Source organism: Bacillus rossius, chromosome 10 (genome assembly GCF_032445375.1).
Source record: "Bacillus rossius redtenbacheri isolate Brsri chromosome 10, Brsri_v3, whole genome shotgun sequence".
Taxonomy (NCBI): Eukaryota; Metazoa; Arthropoda; class Insecta; order Phasmatodea; family Bacillidae; genus Bacillus; species Bacillus rossius.
In genome coordinates, this window is record NC_086337.1 from 6,763,479 (window position 1) to 6,790,556 (window position 27,078).

The window sequence follows — 27,078 nt, forward strand, 5'->3', positions numbered from 1 at the left end:
GTAGCTGTCGTCAAGGTCCCCGTAGACGATGGTACAACCTCCGAGTTCGTCGTTAAAGACGGTAAAGATGCCATCGAGGTCTCAAGAACAGCTAATTGACACGACTTATGCACCAGAAGAAACAAACTAGGTGATCCTTACACCGCCGACGTCAGTAACAAACTGAGCGTTCTGCTGTCTAGGACTCGCTTATATACATGCACCGTATGGAATAATATGCTAGTCAAATCAAGAACCATTTACAAGTATTTTCGTAGCCACTCCACACTATATACAATACTTGTGCAATACTTGCACATCATAATTTTACTTCCTTCATTAAAAATAAAAAAGCCATCACTTTTAAATTCCTTTACACGTTTTTGGCATGTTGAACTAACCAACAATGAATTACTTCCAAGAAAATTTTTTTTTTTTTGAATTTCAGGACCTAATGTGTTGCATTCATTGTGAATACTGAACATTTCCAGAACGGCGCCATTTTGGAATAGTGGCGATATTGCCTTTTAAAAACATTGTGCTGTATTGGATGGATAACTTACAGTTCAAATAGAAACCACAAGCACAACCTGAAATCTTCCGAAGTTAAACGTTATCTTAGGTTAGGTAGGCGTTATTTAAAATACTTAATGACCGTAAAATAAAAATATTTTAATCCTTTGAATATGGTGCTTTTTTACTTGCGATCGGAAAACTTCGGAACTGTTCGGGTGAGCGACTTTCTACATCTGGATAGACACATCTATGCATAGAAAGAGTCTGACTGTTTGGTCAAATTTGCAATATCAACAAAGAAGATGGCGCGTGACTTCGTTAATAAAATATATTACCACGATCGTTTCGACGGATGGTTCTATTTAATTTTTTTCTGACAGCTTTATATATACGACAAGTTATCTGAGGTTAGAAAAAAAATATATTATAAATGGTTACGTTGCTACGGGGGAAAAAAATACCGTTTGGATACCAATCCACATCCCTTACCGCATGAATTTATGAGAATACAAGTTTAATACTCTACTCACGTCAGATTTTTAAGGATTGTTGAAATTTCTTGCAGTGTTTACAGTTATAAAACGTATTGCATATTATTTTCGTAGTAAGGTGGTACAAGTTGGCACTGTCTCTGTTGTGTTGAACAAAGTAGTTAATAAATATTTTTTGCGTATTTCGCGTGTTTTATCGTAAATTGTCAAAAAAAAAGGCAAATTTCGTGGGAAAATCAGATTTAATGAATATTTCGCGTTTTTCGTCGTTTTTTCACGATCGCGAAAATTGCATGGCCCTAGCGATAGGTTGTTTTTACTGTCTCTTCTGCGTATGTTCAAAAAACTAAATGATGAATCCAACCTCTGGGCTCGACTACGAATGACGGAGGTCATGCAACAAGCTTTACGTAGTAATAACCAGTCTATTACAGAGTCTCAGTCAACTCCATTACATGCTCCTTCATTTGGGAATTGTAACCCACTGCCAGCAACTTTCATTCCGTCTCCATATGGGACACACAACCACACACAAACTTCTCCTTTCAACGTACTTCCTGCATTTGCTAACCAAAGTCATACCATGCAATTAATTCCATGCGCCCAGCCTCCTCCCTCTGAATTACCACAACACCATCACCAAAAAATAAATCACTCTTCAACGTCTCCACATGACAGCGAGTCAAGTGTATTTAGTGTGTTTAGTGATCATGGAAACAATAATTAATGCAATACCTGTTTAGGTGTTTTAGATCTTTATGTCCCATGTGTAGGGCCTGTAATTTTTTGCGATTGCGAATTTTGCAAAAATTCGTGCAAATTTCGCATGTAAACGCGAAAAGTACATTCGCGAAAACCTCATTTCTATATTACACTGCGAATATATCCCCAAAAAGTACCATTACAGTAGAATCTCGCCGATGCGACCCCCCCTCTGATGCGTCCATTCCGGTTATACGAACCGTTTTTTGAGAAACTGTGAAAAATTTGAGCAGAGAAAGTCGAAAATTTGAGTAAAATTTGCTTATAAACAAGTCTGTTACACTTTGTTGGGCGCTATGTGTTCACTTTTATCTTCGCGAGAGCTGTACTGTAAGCAGGCAGGCATACAAAAGACGGTTAAAAATAGATACCACCCCTCTAGACTGTCCACGCGGCAGTGTCTAGCCGAGATCGGCGCATCCACTATCGCACGAAAAGATGTCTTAGCTGTCATGTTATCTTACCGGCCCGCATGAAAAGCCGCTGTGGTAGCTTCTGCGAGAGCGTAAGAAACTCGTCCGGCCAGGCTGGCGGTAGCGGCGGCTTGACGTCATACGTGACGTGACGCTTACCTCCCATCCCCTGCTAATTTTTCAAGGCTCATCCCTCCTAGAGCCACAAACCATGTAACAATTCAACACATTCCTTCCCTTATTTCAACCTTCTGCATGAGAAACTGTCAGCATCCTCCTCCCCTCCCCCACAGCGGTAAAATAAATATTTTTATGTTCTTATACGACTGTCCTTCGACGTTAATAAATACTTTATAAGTTTAAGTTATTATGATACAATTTGTTTATTAGTCACAGAGCAGTTTCTGCTGAAAAATCACTAATACCTCGAATTTTATTGAATAGAAAAATTTAGCAGGGCCGTAAATATATAATTATTTTACTGCATGGTTACTTTTCCATCTGCATTCCAACCTGTTTTATTTTCTTTTTTTTTTTACGCTGTGAAGGAACGTGGAAGAGATAATTGCTTGAGCTGTCAAAATAAACATCGCTGACGACAAGGGCAGGAGCGCATCCTGTCAGTCTGTCGCTGTGATTATCTACTACTCCAAAAACAAGTCACAGCATTTCAGGATAGCATTGTTCTTATATCTTTCGTTTATAGCCGAATGTTTTCTACCTGATCCACACAAGTTCCTTCACCACGTTTTCAACGAAAATAACCACCAGCCCATTAGCATATCCGAACTCGCGTGACGCAAATTCACTTAGCGCGAGTATTTATCGGAACCCATTGTTCGAGTATGCGAGTCCGAGGTGTAATATGAATTTAAAAAGTTGTCATTTTTACACCATAGACTATTTGATTATGAAATCTATGCGAACAAAGGCAATTTTTTATGTATTTGGATATATTTAGGTTGGGGGGGGAGGGGGGGGGGGGGAAATTGGCGCGAATTTTCTATTGCGACCATTCCGTTTATAAGTCCGTTTTTCCGGAAACCGTGAGGGGTCGCATCAGCGGGATTCTGTTGTATTTGCAGATCACTAATAATCACGCAAGGTTAAAGTATCCTTTAACCCAGGTCTTGTGTTTCAGCATAATTACCTCATTTTTACATAAGCCGGGGTCGTGAATGGTTTTGATGCTCAAAATTGATCTCGGGTATAGTTCGCACTAAGTTTCTTCTCATTTGTGCGGCGGGGTTTGTTCAAGTGGCAACCCCGTGTTCCTCTACTCCATTATGCCAATACCGTATTTATTGAATGCAAGAAAACTCAAACTTTTGCACTCTACGAAAAATAAAAATAATATGATGCCGAATTCTAAACTACCGTGCACACTTGGCCGGATATGACAACGCGTTTTTTGTATTTTGCGAAAAGTGTATAAAATATTATATCAAAGCAAAAGAATAACCTTATACTATCTTGTATTTATCCAAGTTGCGTCATATACGGTAAAATGTAAACAAAACAAACCTGGTTTGTCCAGGTTAGCCAACATAGCTTCTACTAACTTCTCACGTAACTGAATGCTTCCTTAACGAAGGTCATGCATTTCCCAGACTGTGAGAAGTTTTGTTTTGTGTAAAGCTAAACACATATGTTAGTGACTAACAAATTTATCTTACCGTAGTTGTTTATTTTGTGTAACTTCGTAAATAGGAAGAGAATAAGCAAATAATGATTTTGAAGGTACAAAATTAGTCTGCGCAGCGAGACTGGGAGTGTGCGGGCATGCGTGACTATCATGCAGCCAGCATCTGTTGTTGACGTCACGATCCGCGACAGCGTTTCCAACGTAGTGGCATTGCTGATATTTATTTGCGCGCCAAGTTTAGTTGATTGTTTTTGTAACAGCCTGTATGTAGTATGTTGCAACATATTTTTGTCTAGAGTTTGAAAATGCCGAATAATACTTTGAGTGCTCAAGACCGAGCATATCAGTATCAGAAACATGGGTTTTATTGTACTGACAATAGCACAGTGATGTGCAAATTTTGCAACTGTAAAGTTTCATGGGAAAGAAAAGATTCCATTGACAAACACCTAAAGTCGGCTAAGCATGCGGCATCGGCAGCCGAAAAAAAAAAAGAAAATTTGTAGTTGCAAAAAACATCTATAGCAACTTGTCTGTTTTGTGTAACTGTTTTGGATTTAATACGCTGTTATTATTCCTATTAGTCTATTCCTAGTATACATGGATTGTTTATTAAATATGTTAACTATTACATTCAAAAACTGCACAATTTAGTCAACATTTAAAATACCGGTAAAATTTCCATTGCATAATGAAAATGCTGACTTTAAACCACCACTTTTTCTAATTTGAAAGTACCCGCTTTTTGCATACTGAAAACACCGAAATTTTCCAGGCCCTACTCATGCGTAATTTGAAGCAATGTTAAAATTATGTGTTATGCCATAGTGTAAACTTCAGAAAACAATATAATTGTTTCATTTACAGCACAGCTTATTGATTTTCATGTTACCTCAGTGTTACAGCAACTCTTTCTTCAATACTGATTGTATTTTTCATTCGTGTTGTTTGCTTCTCAATGCTGTCTCCGACATACAAACACAGTTCGTCAAATGAAGCTACACTCATTCTGAAATACGCAAAGAATTTATCAGCATGGTTTCTTAGTTCTCTAAATAACGTATGAAATTGTCCGACAACATGTCAATGCTTATTAACAGGGTGAACACTGTATTTTCTACTTCTGCATTTCTTATTAAGGTACCTCGCTACTGCTACTGCTAAAAGTACTTTAGCATGTGGCGCCATGACACAAACTAGTCTCTGGAGTTGCGCCAAGCACTCAGATCGTGGCCGGGTAAAACAACCGCGACCTGGTCGCGGCGACCAGGTCGCAAGTGTGGCTCTAGCCTTAGGATGCGTGATAGTAGTAAAGAGAATTTAAACTCACTAAAAAGGATGCTAAACATTTAATAGAAATAATAATATATAAACAAATGAGGCAAAAAACTAGTCTTTGGTAATATGTAAAATTTAGTTTTACAATGGATTTAAAAAAAATTATTAACATTTAATTACGTGCGCGAGACACAAAGCTATAATACCATTATAAAGTTATTTGTTTACGTGTCCACACATAAGAAAAATAGAATATTCTGCCAATATAGCAGAAAAATACCATAAATTTAATAGGTACAAATCATTTAGACACTTAAAACCAACTAAAATACAATAGAGTCCCGTTATAGCTAGGTGTCACGGTTCCGGATTTGATCCTCGCTATAACCGTGTCCTCGCTATAACCAATTGGACAGATTTTGGCCCACAAAAAATAAAAATTTACCGAAAATAGCATAAAAATTGTGTTTAAACCTGTATAATTGAAAAATAACAGGTTATATTATCGAAATCTTAATTTCTGTGAGCAGATGTGTGAATTCTCTTTTAAACGATACCCTACCAGTACGGATACGATCACAGATTGCGTCAAAATAACCAGAATACCCTACCACGGCACGTAAGTATAGCATTTCAGCCCGCAATTGATTACTCGACTTGGCCCACGGCCGACGCAGCATTGTGCTGCTATCTATTGTCGGCGCGGGCTGTCTGCTGGCGACCATGTTGGTTCAGGATGTAGCGAACAGGCGGCGCTAGTGTAGCGAGACGATTTAATTCCTTACAAAAAAGCAGGAGTGCGGCAACGCACGTACGCCTCAAACAAAATAGTCGCTGGAAAACTATACTTTTTTCATTTAAAGAACCCTGTAAAATTTTTTTGAAAATAAATTTGGGATTAAACTCAAACCATCACCACCCCTTTCCCGGACAGATACCCCAACAACTGACTGAAACAAAAGTAACAAGAAAACTGTCCTAGCGATTCGGAAATAAATATAGTAGTGCCTACTATTGGTCAGAATAACATGACGTGTTTGTAAACGTGTCACGACTGAAATAATTCCAAACAAGTTTATAAATATTTGTGTATTATTAATGCAATCTATTAGCAACAAGTATAAAGAAGTATCTGACTTTTTTTGGCCTAACATAGTTATAAACAATGTTAATATTCGTTAATGAAAATGTCCCAACAAATTAATTAAGAGCATTTATATTAAAAAAAAGGGCACATTGTTATGTTTAATGGTGGGAAAAAATAGATATTTTCTAAATAATAAGAAATGCGTACAAGTATACGTATATTCAAAGGCTTGGTTTATTCGAGTCGAGCCTACCTTGGCCTTGGAAGTTGAATAAAAGAAAGAAAGGACGGGATTCTATTTTTAAAGCCACGTACTTAGGTGGCAACTGCAAGGCTGAAGAATGTGACAGCTGTCAACGGCAAGATGTCTAGTGGCGAGCGAGAGGGGTGGAGATAAAGCAAACAAATAACCAAAGCGTGCTTCACGCGATCACGCCGTAAATTCCTCAAAAAGACCTCGTTATAGCCGTGTTCTCGCTATTACCGTGCTCGCTATAACGGGATTCTCCTGTATTTACTAAAATTATTAACAAGTTCGTAGATACAACATAATTTGAGGAGCTTAAAGAAACTATATGTATGAAACTATTTTTTACATGAAAAGATCTCACAAAAAGTTTATTTAAAAGTTATACCGGCATAATCAACTAAAAAAAATGTACATCACAATTAACAATATATTTAGTGTAAAAACGAGTCATAAATCTTCACAGTTTTCTGGGACTCCGAAACGGGCTACACCCATGCATTTCTCTTTAAAACACCCTAATGGTCTTGTTTGGGTTTGAATGGCTCGCAACTCTGCAAACAGGATGACGGGGCCACACTTATTTGTAATTGTGAAGGCCAGTTTGGAACATTATTTGTGTGAGTGAGGTAACTCACGCCTCAAGTGCAGTCGGTGAAAAGGACGCAAAAATACCCTTGAATACTCAGAGCAGGTTTCACTGTCAGCTTCCCCGTAGCACCAAACATGGTGTTTACACGATTCCGCATATGAATATCCATTTCACATTTCCACATGGAAATTTTTATCATGCAACTCGTTAATTACAGGAACGTCACACGAGTAAACATACTATCAAGTTTGTTACAGACAAACATACTCGTATACTTTATAAAAAGTTCCATTCACGGCATCGCGCCGAATACACCTTGGAAACCGGTGTCGTGCGCTTGTGCCACGGCTAGACTGCCTTGCGTCCACACCCACACTCTCGCTCCTCGCTGCGCAAGCTCACTGCAAACGTCGCACGCACTTTCTGGAGTTTATATTTGTACACGTAAATACAAATATAAACAAGAATAAAAGCTTAAAGTGTCTACGCTCCCCAAAAATTATAAATAATACAGCCATTTAAAAGTTAGATAAAAGGTGAAACAAAAAAAAAAGACTTTGTTTCTCCTAGTTTTTAATTCATTCCAGTTTTTTTAAAGTCATTGTCTCCTGTTATATAAAGAATCAAATTTACTTCAAGCAAATAAAATTAATTTATTAACAAAAAAAGTGAAAAAACGAAATTATAAGTGTAATTAAATAAAACTGACATTACTTGAATAATCAGAAAACAAGTACAATAATTAAGAAATAAAATAAATGACAGGCTCATGCAACAGTTCTATTAATAAAAATTATTATAGGAAAAATTTATACACTAAATACAACTACATAACCATATTAAGCCTAGATTTCTTTGACATTGCACAACTAAAATAATACTGTCAAATAAATTTTTGTTTAGCCTTAACTCTGAGTAACTCATTTCATAGTTTACTGTGTGTCCCAGTAAATGATTTTTGTGATTGATAGGTAATAATGTACGTTTATTAATTAATTATTGTGTGACAAAATCTATTATATTTACCACTGAAAAGCACAAGTAATCATAAGTTCTTATTTTGCAAAATTAGATATAATTTTATATCTAAATGAGCTAACTCTGGAAATGAACAACACAGTTTGGCTACATGAGGGCACAGTCCATCTCGGCCTGCTCCTGAGGCACGTCCAGCTGAGAGGCCACGGCCCGCACCAGGTAGCTCAGCGTGCCGTAGCTGCCGCTGGGCGCGCTGTCGTAGAAGTGCTGGCAGATGTAGGCCGCGCCCCCGCACAGCAGCGTGCCCGCGGCCGTGGTCTCCCTGTGGTCGCTCGGCTTGGCACAGCACAGCGTCGCGTCTCCGTTCACGCGCATCTGCAGCACCGTCCCAGTCCTGCACTTGCATCCGCCTAACATACTTGCTACCCCAATTGCAAATATTAGTTATTACCGTGTTTTATCACATAACTGTCCAACATTTCATACTAAATCAAGTTTTAAAAGTAGGGGTGCGACATTTATGTGATACATTTTTTTTTGTTAGGTAAAGTTATTCATAAAAACAAAACCCATTAATGAAAAGAATAATTATTTAAAAAAAAGGTGGAGTATACAAGAGCACGCCAAACAATTTAAATTAATAAGTCATGCGACAAAACCTTTCTTCAACTTTAAATAGAAAAACTAAAACTGTGACGCGAACGTGAGACGGAACGCATAACTATCGTTGTAGTACACACTTACCACGGAAGAGTGCAGGCCATCAAATGTAGTTAACTTGGCACTCGACAGAGAGTGCGCATTGCATGCAATCAATGAGATATCGATATTTGACTACGTAAGCGCGCTGTATACGGTTAGCAACATAACGAAACATGAATGTAGCGTTGGCTACATGTTTATAAGTGGTACACCGCAGCGACGCAGACGATCAGATAAATGAAATAACCTTTAAAAAAGTCTTTAAAAGAAAATTTAGACATCAGACAACTTCGTATTACCATTAATTAAATACGTAAGTGGTAATGTCCGAATCAATATTAGATTTCTACTTTAAAATACATACAGGAGAATGCCGTTATAGCGAGCACGGTAATAGCGAGAACACGGCTATAATGAGGTCTTTTTGAGGAATTTACGGCGTGATCGCGTAAAGTGCGCCTTGGTTATTTGTCTGCTTTATCTCCACCCTTCTCGCTCGCCACTAGACATCTTGCCGTAGACACCTGTCACATTCTTCAGCCTTGCAGACGCCACCTAAGTGCGTGGCTTTTAAAATAGAATCCCGTCCTTTCTTTCTTTTATCAAACTTCCGTTAGTTATCTGTGCCTGCGCCTTCACAGTCACAGCATCACTGGCTGGCTTCAAGGCCAAGGTATGCTCGAGTCGAATAAACCAAGCCTTTGAACATACATATACTTGTACGCATTTCTTATTATTTAGAAAATAGACAAAATCTATTTTTTCCCGCCATTAAACATAACAATGTGCACTATTTTTTTAAAAATATAAATGCTCTTAATTAATTTGTTGGGACATTTTCATTAACGATAATAACATTGTTTATAACTACAGTAAGTCCTCGGTTTACGTCGGGGTTACGTTCCTGAAAACCACGACGTAAATAGAAACGACGCAAAATGAGCCATGTTTCATGCCACCGGCCGGCCACGGCCCAAGGTCGGCCGGAAGGGGTAGGAGAAAATGCTGTGTTGTTGCGGGAAGTAGATAACACTTCTACGTGCGAGATACGTGGGTGGCCGAGCGGGCGGGCTGGTAGTATTGCATCACCGCGCGGAGAGCAGCGGAGAGCAGGAAGCGTCCCTCATGATGTATGATAAGATAAGGCGGTGAACGTGTAGCTTACGCTACATAGTATAAATTAACTACCGAAGGAAACAAAGAATTATAAACAAATTATGCACGGTGTTTTGGTTAAAATAAAGATTTACGGTCATTGTAAACGACGTTTACAATGACGTGAATCGGCGACAACTTAAATTGAAACATGAGTACTCAAACATTAGCGACGTTAATCCGAAACAACGTAAATCGGTACGACGTAAATAGAGGACTTACTGTATGTTAGGCCAAAAAGTCAAAGCCAACTTCATACTTGTTGCTAATTGATCGCGTTAATAATACAAAAATATTTATAAACATGTTTGGTATTATTTCAGTAGTGACATGTTTACAAACACGTCACGTTATTTCTTTACCATCTGACAAATAGTAGGCACTACCGTATTTATTTCCGAATCGCTAGGACAATTTTCTTGTAAATTTTGTTTCGGTCAGTTGTTGGGGTATCTGATGGTTTGAGTTTAAACCCAAATTTATTTTCTAAAAAAGTTTACAGGGTTCTTTAACTGAAAAAAGTATATTTTTCCAGCGACTATTTCGTTTGGGGCATACGTGCGTTGCCGCACTCCTGCTTTTTTGTAAGGAATTAAATCGTCGCGCTACACTAACACCGCCTGTTAGCAACATCCCGAACCAACATGGCCGCTAGCAGACAGCCCTAGTCGACAATAGACATAGATAGCAGGACAATGCTGCGTCGGCCGCGGGCCAAGTCGAGTAATCGATTGAAGGCTGAGATGCTATACTTACGTGGCTTGGTAGGGTATTCTGATTATTTTGACGCAATTGGTGATCACATCCATACTTGTGGGGTATCATTTTAAAAAGAATTCACACATCTGCTCACAGAAATTAAGATTTCGTTAATATAACCTGTTATTTTCCCATTATACAGGTTTAAACACAATTTTTTATGCTATTTTCGGTTAATTTTTATTTTTTGGAGGCCATAATCTGCCCAAATCGGTTGCAGCGAGAATACGGCAATAGCGAGGATCAAACCAAAAACCGTGACACCTCGCTATAACGGGACTCAACTGTAGTTTTATACGGAAATGATACCTACACAAAGCGGGACCAAAAAAATAAAGCGACGTTTACGTGAGAAGTTTTTTTTATCTCAATATTGACGGCCTAAAATATAGGTGCGACCATTATGTGAGTGCGACAATTATGTGATAAAAGAGGGTATGCATTACCCCATGAGCCTATAAGCGTGCCTAGGCCCCCAAATCAAATGAGAATAAATGGTATTGTTAGGGACCTGAGTAGGGGGACAGTGCTGGTTCCAGGACACTGTAAACAAAGGAAACAGTTGGATGTCTGAGCGCATGTCCTGGGTAGGCGTGGCAGGAGGTGGGGGTGGCACCACGTGGCCGGGTGGGCGTTGCCGGGAGCCACGTGGAGGGAATCCGCAGGTGGTTGTTGACGTCACGTGGAGGCTGTGTGAATGGTTCTAAATTAGGAAGCTAGGGAGCGTTGGTGTCGCGTGCACCGGAATTATTTTTACAAGTACAAAAATGGAATGGCGGGCGGCGGGGATTCGAACCGTCATCTCTGGATTGATAGTCCACGACGCTAACCACAGGACCAAGAGACCATTTTGGAAAAAATAATTTCAGATGTTGTATATATGCTTATAAAAATTTTGTGTTGCGTAATTTTTAAAAAGTAGCCATGTTTATATTCTTTATAGTGCTAGGCGGTAAATTTAAAATATATTGCCGGCCGTCATGTTTAGATTTTTTTATAGTGGTAAGCGGGAAATTTGAAATATATAGTGTCGGCCGCCATGTTTATATTCTTTATAGTGCTAGGCGGGAAATTTAAACGAGCTGCTAGTCGGCCGCAATGTTTATATATTTTTTTTATAGTGGTAAGCGGGAAATTCAAACAAGCTGCTATGCAGCCGCCATGTTTATTTTTTCGTCAACATTGGAAAAAAAATAATAATTTCGGCTGCTAGGAAGTATACAGAACAGCCAACTTTGAAAAAATATTATTATATATAACAATCAATTGCTGTAAGCCGCCATATTGTAGCACAGCATACCAGTCAGCCATCTTTCCCCCCCCCCCATTATAGTCATTGTTTTTTTTTCAATTTTAATATAAAATAAAATTATTATTTCGGCAGCCACTACTCTATGACTATAGTAGTAGTAGTAGTAGTAGTGGTAGTAGGCGCCAAATTCAAAACACACACTAGAGGGCTGCCATGTTTATTTTTTATAGTACTAGGCGCCAAATTCAAAAAACACACTGGAGGGCAGCCATGTTTATTTTTATTATAGTACTAAACCAGTATAGTCATATTATGGTTAATTTGTTGTGTAGCATGTCTGTCATCTTAGATACCACTATAATGAAAAAAAGCTATAGGCTTTACTTATGCTTATAGCAATATTTATGTGTTAATAAAAAAATATACTTTTTACGGATATCATCGAATTCAAACACGGTTTTTTTTGGTTCCTTTTAGTGATATATTTATATATTGTTTTTTTCCAGTAATTAAATATACAGTGGCAATTATTTAAAAAAACGAAATATTATTTATATTATGTCACCCATTTTATTAAAAGTATTCTTATTAGGTCACACACACTTGTCATTTAAAAGAATGTATTGTGCATATATAGATAGTATTCTCTCCTATAGTCATTATATTAAAAAAATTATTTTAAATATTGCCAAGGGCTGGAGTCGCGAGAGAGCATCGCAAACGGTGTCAGTGACGGTGCGTATCCCCACCCTTGTTATTTAATAATAACCCAGACGACCTCACGCGGCGTAGGGATGCGGCGTGAGCGCTCGCGGAGAGCTATACAGTCTTTCAATTAATATTATTAAAATTTCTTCCCAAATAAAAATTTTTATTTCCCCACACTTAAAATATTACGTGTGTCTTCCAGACAAAAGTAACATAGCAATGTACTTTGTTAAGACGTTGGCCGAGAAATCTGTTTACAACGCCGTGCCGTGTGCTATTTTACGTAAGAGTCACGGAACTCGCCTAAGCATAGAACACAAAATAAAAAGTACAACCCAGTGATACATGAAGTTAATAATCTCGGAATACATGAGCTCAGTGTGTTCAATCTATATATCAACATACTATATGGCTGTTACAAAATAAACACTATGCTATAATACGAAAAATTACACGTTAGTAAAAATTTAGAGTTATGAATAGACATTATTAAATTAATTTAACGTTATCGCGCAAAACAAAACAATGTGATTTGAAAAAATCAATTATATTAACAAAATGCTATAGCAATGTATGCGACAGATACCAGTCACGAACATAAATGAGCGGAATGTAGATAAAAAAAAATACTTCTTTCTCGCCATTCAGAGAAATTAAAACGCCAGCAAAAAACAATAAACAATAAATTAATCAAAAATATCCCACAACAATAGAACAAGATTCGTCTCGAGAAAAGACTCGCAAGATGCAGAGAGTAAAATTCTAAACAAAATTAAGAGAAATAAAGAAAATCCTTCAAAAAATAGGCTTCCATGTAAATAGAAAAAAATAAACCACGTTACAAAACAAACGTGGAAACAAAAGATAAAAACTCAATAACCACAAAAGCGATAATCTAAACAAGACCATCACCTCCGTGAGAAAACAACCATAATATGTTTTAAAATAGTGTTAATGGAAAAGAATGCCACCCTAAAAAATAAACAGCCAAAAACCTTTGTGATCAGGCAACTCTAAAACAAGCCAAACATAATCGCAAGATAGGTAATAAAAATACTAATTCAATAACGCATTGAGGAAATAAATAATGCAGACATGTAAGGACAAAAGCGCATATTCCCTAAAAAAAAAAAAAATTAAACCAGATAAGTGACTTCATTAGGCAAAACATAATTAAAACACAATAGAGCTCTGTCACCCAACTACAGAAAGCCAATAAACCAATACTGAAAACACACATTCTACACAGTCTTAAAAATAAAAACACCTATCTACAAGAATAATATAAAAACGAAGCTTCTCTTCAACATTTAAAACAACCACACTCTCCAGGCAGCATATACACTCCACCAAATGGCATTGCTCGAGAAATGACAACAACACAAATAAATATCAATGACCATAAAAAACCTACACCCAATTACAAAATCTCAAAATATGCTATAAAGCATCCGAAACATAAGTACTGTCTAACGTATACACAAAAGGGAAAGAACAACCGTATCACCAAATCCATGAACAAAGCAGGGAAAAGAAACGAAACCATGACCTGTCGATCGAGAGGCCAGCGCCCCATCCCACCCGCAACACCCCCACTGAAGGAACCTGACATGTCACTACAAGGCCTAACGAAGCACTTATGCGACATGAAATTAGAGAAATTAGTCTCTCTGAAAACATGTCAAACAAAGAAAACAAAAAATCTATATATAAAAACCTTTAAAATGTTAACTCATATGATAAAATTTTACATTGGACAAAAAAATATAGATTGATTTTGAAGGAGAAACATAAGTTTTAAGAAATCAATTTTTACTGATATGAAAACATACGTTATAAATGTAAAATACATTTAATCATCGATCCAAGCTCTCAACATAGATTCACACTTTAAAAGAAGCAAAATAAAATTTTAAAATATCTATTTCATAACTCTTTGTAGTTAGAAAATATATGTATTTTCATCTTATGTAGTGCATGTGGTTGCATTATGTTAAAAATTTTCAAGGTTTCTGTGTACCAATAGTAAAGTACATATATTAAATAAATATTCCAAAGTATAAACACTAATTCTCAGGGATTGTTTTACACACAAAGAACACGCATGTGTCAAAAAGGACACACAAATGCACACTAAGAGTCCTGAAACCCAACTCGTAAGTCTTAACCATTATGAAACCACACCAGAACCACCGAAATAATGACACCTTGTTAGCATGCAACACACTATTTCCATGGTGTTTCTACCAACATGTGAAACTACTTTCATAGTTACCTCTTGCATTGATAACGGAAAGTAATATTATTATAAATGGAATAATCACAGGTTTATTCAGTGTAGCTAAAGATGTTATGAGATAAAAAAAACATTACGTCAACCTTAGTTAAAAACATTACAAGATAGTTTTCAGATTTATTTATTTATATGTGCTATGTTTTATATTAAATTAGCTGCTGCTGAAAAGCTTATTTTTTTGAGGAGATATAGATAGTGAGACACAGTTTTCATGAGTAGGAGTTGTACATCCAATGAAATATTGAAATCTTACCTATCGGAGCCCCACGACACACACCTTGTCTTGGATACATTTTCCTCTGGAGTGTTCGACACATTCAGTGTTATCAAACAGTTAGTGAAACATACAGTTAAAACTCTGCCCGTGCTAACAATAAGCAAGGTAAATAAAAATATTTAAAATAAATACAGAAACAATTTCGCACTATTACAAACACGGACAGGGAAAGTCACAAGTAGGTAAGTAAGAAAAAAATCTTAAATGCGGCACATTATATCCCCATTCTCTCGTGAATATAGGATAAAAATTATTTTGCAAATAAACCACAAGTCTCCGAGTGCTCCAAGATGCATACTCAACTTCTCCAGAACATGTAGTTAGTCAATAAAGAAAAGTAAAGGTCTGGAAAAAAAAAAGAAGCCACTACTTGCTAAAATTAAATCAAAAACAGAAAGTGCAATAACATAAATCAATGTTACATTTCCGACAAAGTGGAGTTTTGACAAGTAATGCACAATAGCACCGTAAAATAAAACTGACATAGCATGACAAGAAGTAGATACTGGAGAAGCAGAAAAACACTCTATACTCGTTTGTCATCAGATCAAAGTGGAACCCAAGTATCATCACTACTGGTAATAAAGATTAAAATAAGGTGAGAGAAAAGAACGTGTCTTGCCTATGACATACGTAAAAAAGAGCAATTTTACAATAGAAAAAAAAATACAAAATATATCTCAAAAATTTCTCTTAAATATCGTAACGTACCTAATGAAATAGTTCTAGGTTTAAATATAAACAAGAGATGGTCACTAGATAGTGTTGTGTATTACCAACACATAATATAACCATGAACAATATATAGATTTTTTCTCTTCCCACGAAAATTTATTAAATAGGTATTTTTAATATTTACTTATATTTGCTTAATATGAACTTTTTCCAAAATTACTAAAGTAAATGTTAATAAACTAAAATTGTTATTTTGCTAGACATACTAAAAAAAAAAATTTTAATCTTAACATTGCCATTACAATAATTTTTTAAAATGTAATTTATACAAGAAATTTTGTTTGATTATTTATTTACATTTTATTCTTCAGAAAATAAATTTAAATTGAAGATTTCATGCTGCATCAATAGCGCTTTTGAGCAATTTAACTAAACTTGGAGAGATTTCTTGCATTAAACACTCCAAATAGACACTGCGCTTCGGTATTGTACATGCGAAAGAAGTAAGGAAAATAATACTCAATGAAAACACTTGTAAAAAATCCCAGAGAATAAACAAAAAACATCCTTCGACTCGCAAGTAACCTGCAGATTGCGTGTTTAACACCACTTATCTAGACCATACACACAAAGAACAGGCTTTGTATCCCAAGCAGACTACTATGAATGCGACACAGCAACATTTAAACTTCGGAAGAAATTAAACATTAGTAGATAATACCATTTTTTTTTGGTTCGTAATTTCCATCTTGTGGTGTGGAGCTCATTGGACTCCATAAGTTTGCTATCTACTTTAATTAGTCGCATAACAAGATCCTGCACATTAGAGTTACAGAGCAAGCAATGTGTTATAAAAAAAATCATGAAAAATGTAAGGTAACTAAAATCTTCATAAAAAAAATTTATGAGCTCTCATTGTATATTAAGAGCACGGAACACAAATTCATCCTTTAAATTATGTAGTATCTATTATTGCCAATAGCATGTGGTAGGTGGTAGGAACCGAGTGGTGTTTCGCAAGGAGGCGTAACTACCTCCATCGCTCTTCCTCGTTGTTTCAACGAAACAATGGATACCTACAGCTCTGGAGGCAGTGTGCTGGAAGAGCTGGCACGGTCTCGAAGTGAATAAACTATTTTTGCGTCCTCCCCCGCCCCTCCCTGCAGCACATGCTCACAACTCTTGCGCGCTCTCAGAAAAACCACGTGTGTAACTGTATATTGTAAATGCGAAATAAAGTATTACAAGTACGGTAACCACCGCTGGAAACATGGTTAAGTAATTACGGAAATAATATTACGAGTAAAAAAAAAACATTAGGGAAAGTGAATCGTAACAAATAAGAAGTGAATAAAACACATCAGAGTAATGGAAAAAGCATCGTAAATTGACTGTATTGCCTATGAGGACAGGGAAAACCACATATAGATATATATATATATATGTATATATATATATATATATATAATTTACTTAACAAAATAAATGTTTAAGTGAAACATAAATTATGCCTTCGTAGCATATTAGTAATACGTGAATGCGCCAACCATCTCACAGAAACCTAAAGCTTTACACATATTATGTAACCGTATTTTCACACACATTCACGTTTCTAGACGCTCGACAATGCACGGAGGGAGAAAATGGTTAAAGACAAAAAATAGGATATGTACAACTTTTAAATAACTAAGAATCCAATGAAATCCCACATAAACACAAAGTGGAGAATAAAAAAATAAAACCAACGAATTCAGACGTAATGTTTCCATCTAGAATAAATATAAAACAATTATAGCACCAACAATAGTTTCTAAACACAACAAAAATAATAGATTATTCTCCAACATGTCACAACCCTCCAGGAAAAACAAAGGCGCCAAGAAATCATATTGACATAAAGACCTTGTACTCTGCCGGCCACCGCAGCACAGCATGAGTCGCCAGTTGTGCTTTTCAGAGACCGGGATTCCTATAGGGGCGAAATCAATATGAAATTATCTTAAAAGACTCACATAAAAGTAAATACGTTATAAACCACAAAAAAAGGCAACGTTAAAACCCCAGTGAGACATAATAAAACCGACTTGTGTAAAACATAAGATCCCGAAGTCTGAACACACTTGACAACCACCATCGATTCAACCCGCAAACGAAGACTGCAAAAACTAACCCAAACCGTCAAACATTGCTGCATAACTTGGTAAAAAAAAAAATTAGCTGTTCTCAAACCTTAAGTACATACAATGTATTAATGTAATAATTGCACTAGCCAACTTAACATTCATATTCCAGAAAATATAAGTAAAGTTCACCGAGATACATTGAGCCACGATTATATGCATGAAAGATAGATCAATTAGTATTATAGAAGACAAAAAAAAAATACTCAAAATTCAAAACAGATCAAAGAATCCTTTCAATACTAGCTCAATGAAGCAGAAAATTTTATTACACCCAAGCATTCTATATACTAACCAGTAAGCACATATCACATTTGAACTAGTAAAAAAAATAAAATAATAAACAAATACTAGCTAACACACAGACAAGTTTACATAAAAAAAACACTACTGACTGGAAAGAAAAAAAAACCATCAATTTCAGCTCTACAACAGCATTCATCAGGAAAAATTTGCAAAAATAAAAAAATAAATAATTGTACTTCTTTTTAACCACACAGGAATGTCTTAAGAGTATAATCATTGTGTAACAAATTTAGGAGAATAAAATTACAGTGTATTTCAAAATATATTAACAATTATAATAAAATATTAGTTCACTCAGAATTGCAAAAGCTTTAATGAAAGCCTACAAAACCTCTCTCTTTCTCTCTCATTCGCTCTATATACTGGTTGCGAATTTCCATGATTCGTACAAATAACTTACAGATAACCACCACAACGATGCATTACGCTTTTGAGAGGAAACGAGAGCAACCCAAGAACACTCGCAAGCTCACAACAATGTCCGCCACATTTACACACTTGTGAGGAATAAAAAAAAAGGGAGTATCCAGAGAAAATCCCAATCTGCTTTTGACCGCATCCACCACCTTCCTTCATTTGTTGAAAACCCACACAAGGGATACACCAGAACCATCTTGGCGCCAAGGCAAGTGATCTGTCCACTCATCTACTCACGCACGAACATGAGACAGCACGCGCATCCCAATAGGGCAGTTCGTAAACTCACATCAACCTCCAACACGTTTCCAGACGTGCGAAAATATCTAACTGGAGTGAAAGTTATTAAACAGATATCGCTCACAAATAACGCTCGGTACCAAAAACCTGTAAAAATAATTTTCTAGGACATAAAACACTAAAAAATTCCACATTCACATGAATATAAAAGCTTCGCTACAGCTCAAGCGTGGGAAGTAGACTTACCGTATACTCCCACTTTAAAAAAAAGAGTATTCTGGCTCTATGTATTTCTTATGGCGCTATGATGTGGCTTCCTTTATGTGGCTCCACCATCGTAATCCTTCGGAATATGTTCGAATGTGTCCGACCCACGAGAAGTCCATCAGCCATGATCAATCATCTTTGACTTTGAACAAAATACTCTAGGTAGGTTATTTCACTACTTGTGAAGTACACTACTACAAATTCCATGTCTTCAGTATAGCATACTATCATCGTATATAAGTCACCTTTTATTAGACCTTATGTATAGTTTATTAAAAGTTATAAAAAAATTAAAATATATAGTGGACGTAGGTGGATTCAAATACACAAGCTTACATTACAGGGTTCGGTAAAAAATTAAATAAAAGTTGTGAACAGGATGAAAATAACTTTTAAGTTAGTCAAATTCTTTATATTTATACCTACAGTTACCCTTATAGTGTTAGTTTTCTAGCCATTAAATAATTTTGATTGATTGAAATATTTTATAGTGATGTATGAACAGGAGTAGGTGGGTATCGAAATTGTGACACATAAACTGAAGCTTGAGACGGAAAACAATTTTTTAAAGAGCATTAGCAAAACAATTGAAAATAATTTTAAAAAGCGGAGCACACTGAAAATTCAACAAAATGTTGACAAATAACCTAGAACACATTGAGAAAATCTCTTACATGTTCATGTATAATTAATTTTTTAACACTCTGGGAAAACCAATCACCAAAATCCCAAAATTAAAATCCCAAAATAAAATAATAAATTTCAAAATTTTTTAGTATAAATTCAAGAATTCTAAATACAGTAAATTCTCGATTATCCGGGCCTGGATTATCCGGTTTTCGGGTTATCCGTGCTTGATTTTTTTTTATGAAGTTGTAAAAAAAATGACGGGGTGTAGCTCTGCCGCGACTGCGCTGCGCTTTTTTTTTTTTTTTACTGCTGTGTCAGAAAGCTATTTACCTGACCCTTCAGACCCTCGTTCCCCCGCCACCTTCACCCGTAAATTTGTCACACTTTAAAACAAAAAGGAATGCCTTAACTACTACTTCCAGCTCAACTCCCCCCCCCCCCCCCCCCCCCCCCCCTTTTTCATTCTCTTTTCAAGCGTTCTTTTCACAGCGCCCCACCACGCTAAAAAAAATAAAATAAAAAATTCCTTCTACATCTTTTACCTTCCCACACTCCTGACGGCTGGAAGAGGCATTTTTCACGCAGTTATTTACATTATTATTTATCTTCAAACCAAACGCATACGTAAATTTGACACACAAATGTGTTTTACATTATCACAGTAATGTTCACAACTTTAATGATATTATATTAATAAAAGTGAATTCTTTGTGTGGCGCATCTCAACATAGCGGCGGTATCCCTGGTTCCTCCACACAACTAGACAAAGGAAATTTTGTGAGAAAGCTCAGCCTTTGTTTACTGCGTGAACCTTTTTTTCCTTCCAACTAACGGTATTTTTCCTTGTTTGAAGATGCCATTTAAATCACTCTTTCTTACGAAAGAGCCAACAAGGAAGCACTCGTAATAACCAGATTAGTTTAGGATTACTATTTACGTAGTCAAACTGACGGTGCATTTCAAAACTCTCGTAACTTCGAAGGTCTCGTAGTATCCCATACTCGTAGTTATGACTGTAAAGTGCATCCTAATTTTATTAGGCGGAATTAACAAGAAACAATATCTTGCCGCGCGAGGTAGAAAAATAAAATGCAATAGCTGGAAAGGGGAAAAAAAAGGTGTATACTATTGTGCTGTGGTTCAGACACTTATTTTGTAGTGACCCCAGATAATAGGTCCTTAAAAGGGTGGAGGGAGATGCTGAGTTGGGACTGAAGCCGCTCTCCCTCCCGTAGCAATAAAGGGGACAGGAGAAGGATGGCGGCAACACAGTGCCAGTATTGTTTACGGTCCAATAAGCCGGGACACGGTATACAAAGCCTTTGCTTGTACTCATAGAATTCTACTGAAGAGACACTCTTTTGCCAGTAAATGCACCATTTTTAAGTGGTGAAATGGATTATCCGGTTTTTTTTATGGGCGTTCAATTATCCGGGCATCGGAAGGTCCCAATTAACACGGATAATCGAGAGTTTACTGTATAAATTAAATAAATTCTGTCGTGATAGAACTCTATCCTTGCTTCAGCAAGGATAGATAACACAAGATTACAGAATTTATTTAATTTATATTTAGAATTCTGTCGTGATAGAACTCTATCCTTGCTTCAGCAAGGATTGAGCTCACAAGATTACAGAATTTATTTAATTAGTTACCTTACATTTTTCATGATTTTTTTTTATAACACATTGCTTGCTCTGTAACTCTAATGTGCAAGATCTTGTTATGCGACTATCTTTTGAATTAAAGTAGATAGCAAACTTATGGAGTCCAATGAGCTCCACACCACAAGATGGAAATTACGAACCAAAAAAAAAAAAAAAATGGTATTATCTACTAATGTTTAATTTCTTCTGAAGTTTAAATGTTTAAAGTTTAAATCATAGTAGTCTGCTTGGGATACAAAGCCTGTTCTTTGTGTGTATGGTCTAGATAAGTGGTGTTAAACACGCAATCTGCAGGTTATTGCGAGTCGAAGGATGTTTTTTGTTTATTCTCTGGGATTTTTTACAAGTGTTTTCATTGAGTATTATTTTCCTTACTTCTTTCGCATGTACAATACGGAAGCGCAGTGTCTTTTTGGAGTGTTTTATGCAAGAAATCTCTCCAAGTTTAGTTAAATTGCTCAAAAGCGCTATTGATGCAGTGTGAAATCATCCATTAAAATTTATTTTCTAAAGAATAAAATGTAAATAAATAATCAAACAAAATTTCTTGTATAAATTACATTTTGAAAAATTATTGTAATGGCAATGTTAAGATTAAAAATTTTTTTTTAGTATGTCTAGCAACATAACAAATTGGTTTTATTAACATTTACTTTAGTAATTTTGGAAAAAGTTCATATTAAGCAAATATAAGTAAATATTAAAAATACCTATTTAATAAATTTTCGTGGGAAGAGAAAAAATCTATATATTGTTCATGGTTATATTATGTGTTGGTAATACACAACACTATCTAGTGACCATCTCTTGTTTATATTTAAACCTAGAACTATTTCATTAGGTTTGTTACGATATTTAAGAGAAATTTTTGAGATATATTTTGTATTTTTTTTTCTATTGTAAAATTTCTCTTTCCTACGTATGTCATAGGCAAGACACGTTCTTTTCTCTCGCCTTATTTTAATCTTTATTACCAGTAGTGATGATACTTGGGTTCCACTTTGATCTGATGAAAAACGAGTATAGAGTGTTTTTCTGCTTCTCCAGTATCATACTTATTGTCATGCTATGTCAGTTTTATTTTACGGTGCTATTGTGCATTACTTGTCAAAACTGCACTTTGTCGGAAATGTAACATTGATTTATGTTATTGCTCTTTCGGTTTTTGATTTAATTTTACTCAAGTATTAATTTTACACAAATTTATGTGGCTTCATTTTTTTTTTCCAGACCTTTACTTTTGCTTTATTGACTAACTACATGTTCTGGAGAGGTTGAGTATGCATTGTGGAGAACACGGAGACTTGTGGTTTATTTGCAAAATAATTTTTATCCTATGTTCACGAGAGAATGGGGATATAATGTGCCGCGTTTAAGATTTTTCTCTTACTTACCTACATGTGACTTTCCCTGTCGGTGTTTGAAATAGTGCGAAATTGCTTCTGTATTTTTTTTTTTTAATATTTTTATTTACCTAGCTTATTGTTAGCACGGGCAGAGTTTTAACTGTATGTTTCACTAACTGTTTGATAACACTGAATGTGTCGAACACTCCAGAGGAAAATGTATCCAAGACAAGGTGTGTGTCGTGGGGCTCCGATAGGTAAGATTTCAATATTTCATTGGATGTACAACTCCTACTCATGAAAACTGTGTCTCACTATCTATATCTCCTCAAAAAAATAAGCTTTTCAGCAGCAGCTAATTTAATATAAAACATAGCACAGATAAATAAATAAATCTGAAAACTATCTTGTAATGTTTTTAACTAAGGTTGACGTAAATTTTTTTATCTCATAACATCTGTAGCTACACTGAATAAACCTGTGATTATTCCATTTATAATAATATTACTTTCCGTTATCAATGCAAGAGGTAACTATGAAAGTAGTTTCACATGTTGGTAGAAACACCATGGAAATAGTGTGTTGCATGCTAACAAGGTGTCATTATTTCGGTGGTTCTGGTGTGGTTTCATAATGGTTAAGACTTACGAGTTGGGTTTCAGGACTCTTAGTGTGCATTTGTGTGTCCTTTTTGACACATGTGTGTTCTTTGTGTGTAAAACAATCCCTGAGAATTAGTGTTTATACTTTGGAATATTTATTTAATATACTTTACTATTGGTACACAGAAACCTTGAAAATTTTTAACATAATGCAACCACATGCACTACATAAGATGAAAATACATATATTTTCTAACTACAAAGAGTTATGAAATAGATATTTTAAAATTTTATTTTGCTTCTTTTAAAATGTGAATCTATGTTGAGAGCTTGGATCGATGATTAAATGTATTTTACATTTATAACGTATGTTTTCATATCAGTAAAAATGATTTCTTAAAACTTATGTTTCTCCCTCAAAATCAATCTATATTTTTTTGTCCAATGTAAAATTTTATCATATTAGTTAACATTTTAAAGGTTTTTATATATAGATTTTTTGTTTTCATTGTTTGACATGTTTTCAGAGAGACTAATTTCTCTAATTTCATGTCGCATAAGTGCTTCGTTAGGCCTTGTAGTGACATGTCAGGTTCCTTCAGTGGGGGTGCTGCGGGTGGGATGGGGCGCTGGCCTCTCGATCGACAGGTCATGGTTTCGTGTCTTTTCCCTGCTTTGTTCATGGATTTGGTGATACGGTTGTTCTTTCCCTTTTGTGTATACGTTAGACAGTACTTATGTTTCGGATGCTTTATAGCATATTTTGAGATTTTGTAATTGGGTGTAGGTTTTTTATGGTCATTGATATTTATTTGTGTTGTTGTCATTTCTCGAGCAATGCCATTTGGTGGAGTGTATATGCTGCCTGGAGAGTGTGGTTGTTTTAAATGTTGAAGAGAAGCTTCGTTTTTATATTATTCTTGTAGATAGGTGTTTTTATTTTTAAGACTGTGTAGAATGTGTGTTTTCAGTATTGGTTTATTGGCTTTCTGTAGTTGGGTGACAGAGCTCTATTGTGTTTTAATTATGTTTTGCCTAATGAAGTCACTTATCTGGTTTAATTTTTTTTTTTTTAGGGAATATGCGCTTTTGTCCTTACATGTCTGCATTATTTATTTCCTCAATGCGTTATTGAATTAGTATTTTTATTACCTATCTTGCGATTATGTTTGGCTTGTTTTAGAGTTGCCTGATCACAAAGGTTTTTGGCTGTTTATTTTTTAGGGTGGCATTCTTTTCCATTAACACTATTTTAAAACATATTATGGTTGTTTTCTCACGGAGGTGATGGTCTTGTTTAGATTATCGCTTTTGTGGTTATTGAGTTTTTATCTTTTGTTTCCACGTTTGTTTTGTAACGTGGTTTATTTTTTTCTATTTACATGGAAGCCTATTTTTTGAAGGATTTTCTTTATTTCTCTTAATTTTGTTTAGAATTTTACTCTCTGCATCTTGCGAGTCTTTTCTCGAGACGAATCTTGTTCCATTGTTGTGGGATATTTTTGATTATTTTATTGTTAATTTTTTTTTGCTGGCATTTTAATTTCTATGAATGGCGAGAAAGAAGTATTTTTGTTGTTATCTACATTCCGCTCATTTATGTTCGTGACTGGTATCTGTCGCATACACTGCTATAGCTAGGGGCAGTGAAAAATGGTGAATGCGAAATCACGAAATTTTTGTAGAACCCCTTTCAATTATCTGTACTGTATAAAAAAGTGAACTTAACCTATTCACAGCATACCTATACACATTTCGTTTTCGTGAAATCTTATTACCACCGCGAAATATACCGTCAAGGTGCGAAATTGGCTACTTGGTAACGAAATTGCGAAATGCCTATCTAATTTAATTTGAAAATACGTTAAAATTATTAGCAATGCACAAAATAACTTCCGTACATCGATACGATACCTGACGTAGCGGACTGTACACAAATGGGAACAGCTTTCCAGACAAAAGAATAACAAAATCACGGAGGAATGGTATTGGTTGGAACAGAACTTTTTACAGGCGTGTATACCAAACAGAACAGCCCGCGAGTTGTTACCTTTGTGCTTTGTTGTCCCTATTCACGGGATGTAAAAAATTACACTTGTTTGCCAACTGGTTGTTGTGCTACCGCAGAATATAAAAAAAAAATTAATGTTTGGTAACATAACCTAAACGTAAATTATCTTGACTTTAGCTCACAAACAAACGTTTCGTTGTCAGTAAAAATTGTGCAAAAACATGCCAAAGGTTTTAAGTGTATTTGAAAGGGCACGGGAGTATGAAAGTGAATGGTTTTGTGTGTTTGACAAACATAAAAAAGTTATGATGTGCAACTACTGCAATGTAACAGTTGACTGAAAAAGGAAGGATAGCTGCGAAAAACATTGTAAACAAAGGTCTTCGCACAAAGTCAACAAGGATAATGGTGGCAACGGAGTGAAAAGACAGATAACAATTGTTGAAAATGTGTCTATGAACAAAAAACTCAAGGCTAAAAAAACCAAATTGGCGAAAGACACTGTGCGGGCTTTCGTGCAAGCAAACATCCCGCTTGAAAAATTGTACCATCCAGGACTGCAATCTTGGATGAATGAATACATTCCAGGTAAGTTAAGTAGAAGTGCCTCATTACCACAATAAAACACTTTTCATGTATTTTGCTTTTTTAGTCTTTTTGAGTTTGCTAACAGCCCATTTGTAGGTAATTTAAACTTTACTGCTACTTGTTATCATTCTGTCACATGCAAAATATTCTCAAATCACTTAAGTCTTTAAAATAACACCAACTGGTCATTATTTCACACTTGCTAATAATAAAAACTACTTATCTTTTTTCTATATTTCATCTCTGGTATTTCCATAATTTATTAATGTGCAAGGTAAATAAGGGGTCTTTAAATTTCACAAGAGCAGTATGTAGTGCTAGTATAACAATTGTTGAAAATGTGTCTATGAACAAAAAACTCAAGGCTAAAAAAACCAAATTGGCGAAAGACACTGTGCGGGCTTTCGTGCAAGCAAACATCCCGCTTGAAAAATTGGACCATCCAGGACTGCAATCTTGGATGAATGAATACATTCCAGGTAAGTTAAGTAGAAGTGCCTCATTACCACAATAAAACACTTTTCATGTATTTTGCTTTTTTAGTCTTTTTGAGTTTGCTAACAGCCCATTTGTAGGTAATTTAAACTTTACTGCTACTTGTTATCATTCTGTCACATGCAAAATATTCTCAAATCACTTAAGTCTTTAAAATAACACCAACTGGTCATTATTTCACACTTGCTAATAATAAAAACTACTTATCTTTTTTCTATATTTCATCTCTGGTATTTCCATAATTTATTAATGTGCAAGGTAAATAAGGGGTCTTTAAATTTCACAAGAGCAGTATGTAGTGCTAGTATAACAATTGTTGAAAATGTGTCTATGAACAAAAAACTCAAGGCTAAAAAAACCAAATTGGCGAAAGACACTGTGCGGGCTTTCGTGCAAGCAAACATCCCGCTTGAAAAATTGGACCATCCAGGACTGCAATCTTGGATGAATGAATACATTCCAGGTAAGTTAAGTAGAAGTGCCTCATTACCACAATAAAACACTTTTCATGTATTTT

At 35.6% G+C, this 27,078-nt stretch overlaps 1 protein-coding gene across 1 annotated transcript in view; it reads right to left on the reverse strand.

The window, feature by feature from the left end:
- Window positions 1–405: 405 nt before the first annotated feature.
- Window positions 406–27,078, reverse strand: part of LOC134535751 (probable phosphorylase b kinase regulatory subunit alpha) — a 582,726-nt gene continuing 556,053 nt past the window's right edge. Inside the window, exon 24 of the mRNA XM_063374982.1 lies at window positions 406–8,363. Coding sequence (XP_063231052.1) covers window positions 8,136–8,363 — 228 coding nt within the window. The 3' untranslated portion in view covers window positions 406–8,135. The remainder of the gene's footprint in view (window positions 8,364–27,078) is intronic.